This window comes from Cyprinodon variegatus, unplaced genomic scaffold, assembly GCF_000732505.1.
Source record: "Cyprinodon variegatus isolate N-32 unplaced genomic scaffold, C_variegatus-1.0 Scaffold318, whole genome shotgun sequence".
NCBI classification, from domain to species: Eukaryota; Metazoa; Chordata; class Actinopteri; order Cyprinodontiformes; family Cyprinodontidae; genus Cyprinodon; species Cyprinodon variegatus.
In genome coordinates this window covers 229,940-242,466 of record NW_015150771.1, presented here as the reverse complement: position 1 = coordinate 242,466, position 12,527 = coordinate 229,940, and the positions used below count along the sequence as shown (strand labels likewise).

The 12,527-nt window shown below is 34.8% G+C and overlaps 1 protein-coding gene across 1 annotated transcript in view; it reads left to right on the top strand.

Moving 5' to 3' along the window:
• Positions 1–6,749: 6,749 nt before the first annotated feature.
• ank1 (ankyrin 1) overlaps positions 6,750–12,527 on the top strand; it is a 97,068-nt gene continuing 91,290 nt past the window's right edge. Inside the window, exon 1 of the mRNA XM_015384617.1 lies at positions 6,750–7,187. Coding sequence (XP_015240103.1) covers positions 7,062–7,187 — 126 coding nt within the window. The 5' untranslated portion in view covers positions 6,750–7,061. The remainder of the gene's footprint in view (positions 7,188–12,527) is intronic.

Genomic DNA, 12,527 nt, shown 5'->3' with positions numbered 1-12,527 from the left:
TGAAAGTGAAACATTTTCACATTTATTGCAAAACATTCTCTCTTAATCGTTTTAATTCAGATTTTTTTTTTACTGTAAGTTTCGTTTACACTTGCATTTTATAAAGACAGCAGTTGGAAAAGGGAATTTCTAAGTTGAAAACAACATCTACTCTTCTAAATCTGCAAATTTTTGGTAACATGCAATTAACACCATTTTGCAACTTTTGTACAAGATTGCAGTAAATAGATGCTATAATGGTCATTTAATTAATCTATTTTAAGAATTTACAAAGTATTTAATGGCAAATAACTTTAAAGCTAAATAAGTTGATCTTTCAAATGGGAAATAACTTTAAAGCTAAATAAGTTGATCCTTCAAATATTGTGTACTGCATTATAGCAGAATTTTAAATCCAGAAAAGCAGCAAAAATTGTATTGACCATGCAAAAATGAAAAATAAATAAATCTAGTGAAGTATTTTATCTTTTTACATTAATAATATAATATATTAAAGCAAAATATGTGGTGCTAATTATGATAAAATAAACATTTCTTAGTGGTATTTTTGAAATAAATAAACATCAAAATAATCAAGTAACAGCTGAAATACTGAGCAGGCTAAAGTACTTTAAAAAAAACAAAAAAAAAACTTGTATGCATAAATAGCGTGATATATAAACACATTTGTTCTGTTTCAGGTTTGGGATTGTGTTCCTGTATATTAAGAGAACGAAGGCATAGCCACAGGTAGAATTTAAAGTCCTCTAATGTGAAAAGATACATAAGGAAAAAGCTTTTCTGGCTTATCTTGTATAATGTTATGGATAGAGGTTTGTGTTTTCCAACGAGCATACAATGACACTTTGCTGACATCTACAGTTGAAAGCCTACCAGTGCAAATTGAAATATATGCATAAATGAGATACTGTTGGACTTCCAGATACAAAAAGACAAAATGGTTGTGACCGACTAACTGGACATTGTGAGCATCAATAACCAGCAGAGTACATCCTTAGTGATTGATGCAGCCATCCCAACTAATGGAAACATCAGGGAAAAACATGAGAAATTGAAGAAATACCAAGGTCTATGAACAAGAGAGAGCCTGGAGGATGAAGGTAACTGAAGTGCCAATGGTCATCAGAGCACTGGGAGCAGTAACCCTCAAATTGGAAAAGTGTCTCCAAGCGATACCTTGAGAAACATCAGAGAACACAGTCCAGAAATCCACAGGTCTAGTTTGTTGCAACTTTAATATATTTATTGCCCACTCCAGTACAGGTGATAAATATGTTTTTTTTTTTATCGGATAATATTCAGACTGTCAGAACACATGCCCCACTGACTGTGTGTAAGAAAAACAAATGAAAGTTTGAATCAAGCTCAAATCATAGTCAAACAGATAATTCTGCACACATACAGAATAAATTCATCACAACTCCATTTAAAAATTAGTCTGTTAACAAATAATTCAGCTCCAAGTCAAACATATTTCAGTTAAAATCTTTTCACTAAAAAGTAGTGAACTTCATCTAAACTAAGCTACTACATAAAAAAGACAGAAAAATATGGCTGAAAAACATAATTGAAGAGATGATGCAATAAAAGATGCAGTTCATTATGGGTTTTGTGTTTGAGAACAAAAGCTTAAAAAAAGCTTATCATTGGAATGTGATCAAATTAGCTTTTAACTAATATATAGCACAAGTGGAATGTTTTCAAACCAATTGACACGGAAAATCCATTTAGTGAATACATCATTATTTGGCCAAATAATGTTTTATTAAAAAATGAGCTTAATCAGGAATAAATAACATTTAGCTAATTGATTCTTTACCCTCTCCAAAAGAGCTTGTAGATAGTAAAGATGGAGATTCCCATGACTTTTGGTCATAATTTGGTCATCAAAATGTAATGAGCAAATGAGAAAACACATGAAAATAACTGCAATATTAGTGTTTAAACTTTTAATGAAATCAAGCTTGTTATAGCTTTATAAACAACAGCTCAGACATGTTACTATACAGTCTATCTTTTTCCCTCTGTCTTTACTTAACAGTAAAAACACATTAAATGATAGAACTAATCAAAAAACATATTCTTTAACTGGATAATCTGTCCCTAACTTTGCCAGAACTTGTGACTCTGCCCATTTAGTAACATAAATATAATCATAGCAGCCCTTGATATAAATCAGTCTAAAACGCTTGGTTAAAAAATGTTTTTTGTTTTTTCTTCTTTAATCATCCTTGGAGTTGACCATGTGCAGGTAAAGTTGTAGTGCATCCACAGTCTGGATGTGACAGCTTGCAAAGACCTATCACCTCTCGTCCTAAAACGGGTTCGATGGACCATTAACAAGTTCTTTACAGCAGATCTCAGACAGCAGAATGGTGAGGCTGAATCAAGTCACACATGGACAGAGGAAGCCTGTCCATGCAAGGCTCTAAAGGTCAGGAACAGAATTTTTAAAGTATAAGCAGTGTTCAATGGGAAGCCAATGTAGAGATTTTAGGACAGGAGTTATGTGAGATCTGGTTATACGTGTCAATATCCTTGCTGCAGAATTTTGCACTAGCTGCAGTCAAGCTAGGCCTTTTTTGTTCAGACAAGGGAGCATTGCAGTAGTCCAAACATGATGATACAAATAAATGGAGCAGCATCTCAAGGTAATTTTCAGAAACTAAATTTCCTAGCAAAACTGCATGATCTACACACGTAAACATGGTTAAGAGGAAACACGGTCCTGAATATCCAAAAATTGTTATCCTGGTTTATGGCCCAACACTAGTAACTGCTAAGATACTGAGAATAACCCTTAATAGCTTAATATGAAGAAGCCAACCCACGTTTCCCAGGAGTATGAGGGGTATATGAGAGAAGCAGGTTTTTTTTTTTGTTTTAACTATATATTATTAATATACTACTGAATATATTGTTCTTGTTAAAAAATGTTATTCAAAGCTATTTATAGTTAAGGCTGCAGCTTAATGTTTAGCACAACAGTGAGTATTAAACTTGTTTAAAAGGAAAAAAAAAATCAGGATCAGCAAAAATTAAGAAATAGCCAAATTTTCTCATTCAGTGACTGATTAAGATGCTTTAGATTTTAAACTATTTGATATACATTTTTCTAAAACTTATATTTTAGTTTTTTCCAATTCTTCTTTTAAGTTAAAAGCCAAAGAAATTTTCAAAGTTGTTTCAAGGTGAAACAAACCATATGCCACTTCATGCAATGACTACACCTTTTTTAATTATATTTTGCTTTTTACATTGTAGAGGACACACTGACTAAAGCTGAGAGTGTTAGGTGCTGAGCTAAGCAAGATTCATTGTCAAGCTGAAAGACTTCAGGAATTTCAATCGTTGGATTGAGGCCAGATGACGTGACCGAAATAAAGGGCATTGTGTAGTATTTTTAGGAAATTTGAGAGACATTTGTTTAACCTGACAGTAGGATTTGATGTTAATTATAGAATGTTAAAAATAGAAATATTTATAAAAAAAACAAACAAACAGAGGGCTACATTTATCCAAGAAGAAGCAAAACCCAAAAGTGTTTAACTTTTTCATAAAGAAAAACAATAAAAACAAAAACAAATGTTATTACTGCATTAACTTTATATGAAAGCAGGTCATAAATCCTAAAAAATATGAGTAATGTTAATAAGAAGTTTTAGTTTTTAATATTAAAGTCTTTATTATGTAAACAAAACACATAAGCCACAACACCATAATTTTACCACTGGGTGGTGCAATATAACAGAGAATGACAAAGGAAGGTGCAGTCTACTTTCAGACTATAAAAGGCAAAAATTCATCAATTGAAATCCATGTAATCTACTTGAAGGTGTAAAATTTGAAATGTTGAAAATAACTAAACCTCCTTTGAACTGTTCAACATCTACTCGAACGTAACAGAACAGTTTGATTTAGTCAAAAAACGTGAATACGGTATTAAACCACAAACAAGCATCAGAAGTTTATCCTTATTTTTGATTATTTATGAATATCAATTGAGATTGTGAATGTTTTTTAGCATTGGTTTTGTTTAGCCTTCTATGCATTTTATGTTTTTTAGATGAACTGGTATAATGTGATCACTGAACTGTAGTATTTCTGCTTGTCTTATTAAAATTCACTGCAAAATTTAAAAAAGGGTCTGTATTTTTGCTTTTTAAGTCATTATACAATAAGACCCAGGCAGAAATTGGCTAAGAGGTGTTTTGTCTCTTTCTTCTTTACAGTAAAATAGTTATCACCAACTCTTTAAGGTTAGGATTCATCCAAATATTTCAGAAACACAAGCACAATGTCATTTCTAAAACCTAGTTGTAAGTCATATTCAATTACATTCTTATGTAATTTAATTATTCTTTTTTTCTAAGCATGACTTGCCATTTGTGTGTATACTCTTAAAATTATGACTTGTTAAAAATGGATAAAACTCCCCTAATTTTAGATCGAATGTGCCAGTTTACAATGCATTCAATGTAAAAAAGAAAGTTTATCAAATCCTTAATTTCTTTGATGGCCCAGAAGGAACTATACAAGCTGGGTGGTTTGTAGGCAAGGTTGGGAGCTTTGGTAGCCAATTATTTTTCTAGATGGATAATCTGAATTAAGGGACCGGAAATATCACTTCATCGGCAGGTAAGGAGCCAGAGGTGTTGTGTGAGGTATAATGGTAACTGCTAAGAAAGGTTCATCCTTGTTTAAAAACTTTGAGACGGGCTGGACTCTGTCCAAGAGATGCCCAGGGAGAGATGCATCAGATATCGATGGGGATAGTCATAGACCCATGACTAAATTCCCCACATTCAAAGTTTTCTCCATTAACGAAGAGGGTTTTCTTTTTTGCGTTTTCGGGTCACAAGAATACAGGTTCTGAATTTTGTCGTAGAGTCGGCTTTGCTTCGCCCTCGGAATTGTCCTGACTTCCTTCGCTGTTCGGATCTGATCTCCTGCCTGTTCTCCGGTCTCCGGGCTTTAACGTCTGGGACTCTGGGCAGCGTGTTGTTGTCGGCCGACCAGCTGGAACCAACCTCATCCTCTGGGCATGCGCTGAACTTTAAGGCCAGGTTAGTGACTCACATGTTCATAATCTTCCTCTGCAAGATTGACGTGGTCACTAACCCGTGTTTCCCTCTTGTAGAGGTTCCTGCTGTTGACTCCCTCACTGTTTACTGCAGATCCATTTTTCTTAATAGACGTTTTGTGAGATATCAAACTGTCTGATTTGAAAACTGGGTCTTCTGCTCTGGGCCAAGACACTTTGCACATTTAAATTTTATTACTAGCTGCCCTAATCCTCAAAAAGCTTAACTCAGCCGCTGCATATAAAGGAAAACCAGGTGACAAACATTTTCTTTAAAGCAAAACACAAATCCATTTATGGGGTCATATTGGCAAAGAGAAAGACATTGAATACAAAAATAGCAGAGTGTTGTTTGTTTTTACAAAGGCCTTACATAAAATACCTTAGATTTTCCTACTTTATTTCTACTGCATGTGGCTACATGTAGTAGTAACCACTAAAGGTGAAACCTAATGTGTTTAGTTGAAGAAACATCCCATTTTTTCTCAGTTTCAGCAAGTGATATACAGTCCCACTTGGTATTATCTCTTTAATCACAGCTATCCACATAATTAACAGCGCAACCAAGCCCTCTAAATATTACAAATATATTACTATTGCTATCAAAATCAAACAGGATATTCTTTAGATAATTTAATATGCTATGAAGACCTGCCAGGGTAAAGCTCAGTGAGGTCAGTTTAACCTAATATGACAAAAAATTGATTAGCAATATAACATTTAAGGCCTAAGCATTTATTTTTTCTTAGTTGCAAATGGAATACGGTAATAAAATATGCACCTGGATAAATTCAATTAACAAAGGAGATCAGTAAAAATAATCATTTGTGGAACTTTACAACAAAAAAAGAGACTGATCGAACCTGTGTCTGAATTAGCTTGTTTTTATGAAACAGAGGTGTGCTAACTTTTAATACATCTCTCATATAAAAATGTTCAATGAGTACAAATGTTTGATTTCATAAAAAATTGACAGAAAATATCAAATATCAAAATCTTGACTAGCTGTTATCTGCTTTTAGAGCTCTTTACATGTCAGCCACTGAGCTTCAGCATCAAGCATCCAGTGAGCCTTCCAGATGTGATGGTAAGTGTTTGGACAAAAAGAGGGAGGGGGAAGACATGCAATTTTAATAACCAGTCCATGTTGTTTTTCCTTTTTCTTTCCCTGACACGAAAACATGAACAAATCAGGTTGTTAGTTTTTTACATACCAACGTAACCTTGGATATCAAACACATGACCAATCATTTTGTTCTGTATTATTTCACCCAACATGTGATATATTCTATTTTCTACCTTTTTGAAATCTCCCATCTGTTCCCAAGAATGAGGTGCTACAGTCAGTCAGGAAACATGTGAGTTCATTTGGAGGCATTCTGTGTCTCTAGTACCCTTTTCTATTGTATCTCACTTATGCAATGTGCAGCAACAGCTCATGTACGAGAAGTGTCTTGCTCGGAGGAAAGATGCAGAGCTGCGTGAGTAGAAGGATGCTTGACAGACAGAAAGGAGAGAGCTCTGCAGCAGGATCCCCTCAGTGCTGCTGAACATAAAACTGCGTGACTGGTCTCTGCAAACAGAAGGGAGGAGAGAAGGGAGAAAGGCAGGGAAGAAAGCAGGGGGAGGGGAGGCAGCTCAGTTCAGTGCGGTGCTGTAGCTGAGTGGATGAGGCAGCAGCATCAGCACCACTAGCTGTAGCATCCTCTCCCTTTGTGGAGGTGTGGGGAGGGGGGGGCTGTCTTTTAGCTGCTGCAGGATCAACATTCTCTGCATACACAGAACTATCTGCTCACCTCGTCACACACTCACACACACATGTCGTGGTGGCAAGACAGGAGGAGGAGGTAGTGGTAAGTGACGGGGGAAGCTCAGGGGACAGAGGGACGCAGGGAGAGGAAACAGGGAACAGTGGGAACCTGAGGAGGGCTGGAGCGACGGCAACTTCAGCAGCAGCAGCAGCAGTAGCAGCGGCACCATGGCACAAGCTGCCAAGCAGCTCCGCAAGACCAAGGACCTCGCAGAGGCCGCCGCCCAGGAGCAGAGGGAGAAGGAGGAGAAGAAGATCAAAAAGAGGAATCGATCAAGAGACCGCAGGCGCAAGGTATGGATATTCTGTCTCAGGAGGCATCCTCATATCCATCTCTCCCATCATACCTGCCGTTTTCCCCCCCTCACAGGGACTGTCACACTTCAAACATTGGGTATGATTGGTTGGAACGCATTTACACACGTATAATTACACAGTTGGATTTGTAGCCTCAGTTGGCATATGTGTGTCTATGCGTGTTTGTGTGTGTGGATGTGTGTGTATAGAACCAGTCAAGCATTGATGCTGGGTGCAGGTTTTGTCTGCTCTGTCAGATATTTGGCCATCGGGGGAAAAGGCTCTTAATACAACTGGGTATGTGACTAATATGTGCTGCTGGTTAAATAACTCACTACACCATTTGTTTCTTTTACCTGAAAACCCTTGCAGTAGGTGCAGCTCATTCATGTTAATGAGATCTACTATTGTACATGCATGTACAAATAACGTTTTCTTGCATGTAACCCAAAACAAGCTTTACTTGTTTTAAAAAAAGATTTGCCTTTGTTAGATTTACTGTCTTCCCCCATATTGTATGGTTTTTTTCTCACTGGTAGAAAATGGAGGGGGAAGATGGAGGTACAGTCTAATAATAGATGCAGTTTTAGTGCATTTGTGCATCTTTTAGGACTGCAGGAATTATTTTGGGGGAAAATATAACGAATGCTGATAATTTAACATCATGATTCACTGGCAAAAACTACATGTATAGATCATATCACAAAAGTGTAAAATCTCATTCACCCCCACATGCACTCTTCTACTCTTGCTGTGCCATTAACTACAGCTTTGATTAGGGTTGTGCCACCTCTCACTCATGGTTGGGTGTTTTTTAATTATATTTCTAATAAAAGTTTGCTGTTTCTTTTTAAAAAAAGAAATATTATTGTGGATGCAATTTTGTTCTGTTTTAGGTGGAGGATGTTTAAGAAAACCTGACAAAAACTAGCATGTATAGTTAAAAAAAAAAAAAAACATCCATTTTTATTTCTATTCTGTAACTTAAAGGTGTAGATGGTGATTTTTCTAAAAAAAAAAAAAAAAAAAAAAAAAAAAAAACAGGTTAGGATTATACAATATAGTGAAAGTTTTCATTCATTCCCTATTCATTCCCTATTCATTCCCTATTATAGTCTCATTTTAAACTGTATAAGTGTATATAAGCTCTACACAAAATAAACCATAATGAATAAATTATTTTGTTAGAAAGTATTAAATATATAATATACAATAGATCTATAATATATTATATTTATAATAGTAATTATTAAATATAATAAAATTAATGACATGATTTCAAGCACAACTGTAGGTTTAATTTTTGTCACAAAGTTCAAACCTACCGGTGGTCGACATTTATTCAAATGATCATTCTTGAGACATTTTCAGAGTTTAAATTAAGATTAATGTTCGGTAGCTTTATTGGATTGGACATATTCAGAAAAAGCACACATCTATATAAGGTCACAATGTAGATATTCATGTCTTAGGCTACAACTCTTGGATAGAATACAACAAAAATGTTCAATTTCTTTCCTGAAAAAAAGCAGAAGCAACTGAACCTAACAGCAGAAACATGGCTCAAATGTTATGGATTAGCAGAATTAGTAGCATTGAATATAACAGTGGGCATACTTACCTTACTTAGTGGAGGGATTGATTGTTTAATATTTAGTAGATCACTAGCCTTTTAGGCCCTTCATGTTGGAAATATTCTTCCTACTCCTCCTCCTTTCCCAGAATAGCTGGGAATCCTTAAATTTTGATAAATAGGGGGAGTTGCCTCATTTATGCTCACATAATCCTCTTCCTGCAGCCAAGTTTCTGTAAGACAATACAAATCAATTTGATCATCACAAATCAAGTCATTAACTAACAAATTGCTTTAAGAAAGAGATCTTAGGTTAAATTAAACACATGTAATTGTTTTTACTTTTTCCCCAATTGCAGTTACTTTAATTTGAATTAGATTGTCATGATGTACTATTTTTGGATTATTTTCTAATTTATTAGATTTTTTTCATGAACATGAATATTTTACCATATGAGTCAGAAGGCTTTGGTGAAAAAGAATGGTAACCTTCATGTTTCTACATGAAAGCTTATGTTTCTAAAATGTTTGTTGCCATGGTGACAATGTAAGCCAGTGGGTCATTTTCATTAACTTCATTTTGAGAATTGACTGCTTCATTACACCTAAACAAAGCTTCGTACATGGCAATATTGACAAAATTCCTTCAATATGATAGCTAGGAAGGTCTGAAGATGAACTTCCACAGGTATCAAATGGTTTGGGAGAGGAAGCTGTTTGAAAACATGTGTCCTTTGAGATTTCCAATTTTAGATTTTATGTTATTTCTGTGTTGAATTTTATTGAGGGCATGTTAAAAAAGTAAAAGAGCTACAGTATCTAAATAATTCTTTATCAGGGAGCATCAGCAAGGTTCAGTCAACAATTAGTGTTAATTTTACATTTCTACAAAATTCTATCTAGGCGTGCCGATGTAAAAAGTGTGTCATTTTCAGAAACTTGACTTTAAGGGATTGATGGATTTAGTGCCCATAAACAAACCTTTCTGCAGGTAAAACCATAAAAGACACTGACTGATATCCTTTAATGAAGTGCTAGGAAGGTCTAGAAATTTCCACAAGGCTAATTCTTGCCCATAGAATGGTGTTTCGATAGGGAGATATTTGAAAAAATGTAATTTTGGGGATTTCAAGTCTCTGGGAGACTCTCCAATCATTGGAAACACTGAAGTATTCATTGGCTCTACTGGAAAGAATGTAGGGGCATTCAGGTAGTATAGACTCTACTTCTTATTTACTTACTTCCTGCATAAAACTGATCACTTGCTCAGGATGCTAAAATTCTTTTCAGACTAAGCAGAGGAAATCAATGCAGATATGCCAGCCATACCTTTCACTCCTCTCTTTCCTGCAGTATTATATTTAAATTATACAGTTATATTTATAACTGTATAATAGTTGTTCCTGCAATTTGTCATGTACAGTAGCATTAGTACTGAAATATACCTTCAAAATAGCCTTTTTATTTGACCCTTTATGACTGACGCATCATTTGATGAGCAGATTGACATCTCAGTAGTTCAGTATCAATGCATCTATAAGCCTGTAGCTTATTTTTACTAAATGTACTTCAGGTTGGGAGGTTCCTGCGCTGTTTCTGTGGATGTGACGTCAAGCTCATTCATGTTAAATTGGTCTAAGCTAGCAAACAATCAAAGCATTATTCAGGGTGGATTTTGTGAATACTCATAAACAACAGGCATCCAGGTCAACTCAAACAACAATGGCAACTGCAATTAAGATAAAAAAAAAAAGTAAAAAAAAAAGAAAAAAAAAAGAAAAACCCTTGTCAAGTATAAGCACATGCTAAAAGAACGGGCAGACTGTTGCAACTTGGTGTTTCAACCACTGATGACAGTATCATTGGTAATTCTGTAATGCCTCTGTAATAAAACATTTTGAAAAAATAAATGAAAAATTGTCAAAATTATTTTTCAAGCTTTCTTATATAAAAAAGAAACAACCTTAAAATTATTCTTAGTATTTAGACCCTTTTTCTTTTGCTTATTAAGAAGAAAATACATTTTTAGAGAAACCTTCAATTTGCCATAAACCAAAGAAGTGACACAAAAGACATGGAAGAAGGTGAACTGGTCAGATGGAACCAATAAGCTATGTGTGACAACATCAACATTACACCCTATCCTGAACTCATCATCACCACAATAACAGCATTTAAAGGTACACTATGCAACCGGTGTTGATTTTCCAGNCTTATTTTTCCAAAATGTACTTCAGGTTGGGAGGTTCCTGCGCTGTTTCTGTGGATGTGACGTCAAGCTCATTCATGTTAAATTGGTCTAAGCTAGCAAACAATCAAAGCATTATTCAGGGTGGATTTTGTGAATACTTATAAGCAACAGGCATCCAGTTCAACTCAAACAACAATGGCAACTGCAATTAAGACAAAAAAAAAGTAAAATAAAAAAAAAAAGAAAAACCCCTGTCAAGTATAAGCACATGCTAATAGAACGGGCAGACTGTTGCAACCTAGTGTTTCAACCACTGATGACAGTATCATTAGAAAACTCTGTAAATCTCTATAATACAACATTTTGAAAAAATAAATGAAAAATTATCAACATTATTTTTCAAGATTTCTTATATAAAAACAGAAAAAAATCTTAAAGGATTATTAGAATTTAGACACTTTTTCGTTTGCCTATTAGGAAGAAAATACCTTTTGAAAGAAACCTTCAATTTGCCATAAGCCAAAGAAGTGACACAAAAGACATGGAAGAAGGTAAACTGGTCAGATGGAAACAATAGGCTATGTGTGACAACATCAACATTACACCGTATCCTGAACTCATCATCGCCACAATAATAGCATTTAAGGGGCATAATTATGCTGCAGGGATGCTTTTTATTCAATAGGAATAAGCAAGATGTTCAGAATTGATATGGAGATGGATAAGGGGACTTTTAGAGAAATATGGTAAAAAACATCCAAATTATAGATTTTGAAGAAACCTTTAAAAGCACATTAGGTCGACCCTTACCATGACAGTTTCAAACATTCAGACAGAGCTAAAATTAAGTCAGTCAATGAAGATTTAAGCATGACCAAGTATTAAAATGACCCACACCTAAACTTTTTTTTTTTCACATACACAAGCAAACATACAGAGCTGAATATGAGAATATAAAAATTTAGAATAAAGAAATGCAAGCTGTATAAGAAAAGCACCATGGCAATTATGAAATAACAGTATAACGTTAGATTAAATATTACACACACAGGTTTGCTTAGATGTTTATTTTTTACCTTTTTATAAACTATGGTATTGTCTGATTTTCATGGAGTCTGCGAGTCAGTCTGAGCTATATTTATCGGTCTTGATCTCACAGAGACATAATGTAGCTCAAAAATACTTCCAGTTTCAATTGCAATGAAAGTTTGGCCTATGCGGTAAATTGCTGACAATGCAAATATAAAAATTGCATTGGCTGCATGTCTTTTTATTGACTTGACAGTTCTGCAAAACCTTGAATTGGTTTATCAGATATGATGCCAAATTTTTCCTCCAATCATTTTTTTTATAATTTTGCTTGGGTTCCTAAGTTTAAAGCACATTCAGAATAGCAATATAGGGATGTGTATAGCTACCTTGCAGCTCTAATTGTTTGACCTTCCTTCCTCACTTTAACCCTGAAGAGTGATCAGGACCTTTTACTGACTATCTTAACACAAATGAGTCTTTCTCCTCGAAGAAATACAAGTATATGGCCTAAAGGATTCTCAAGTCAAATATACAGCAAGGA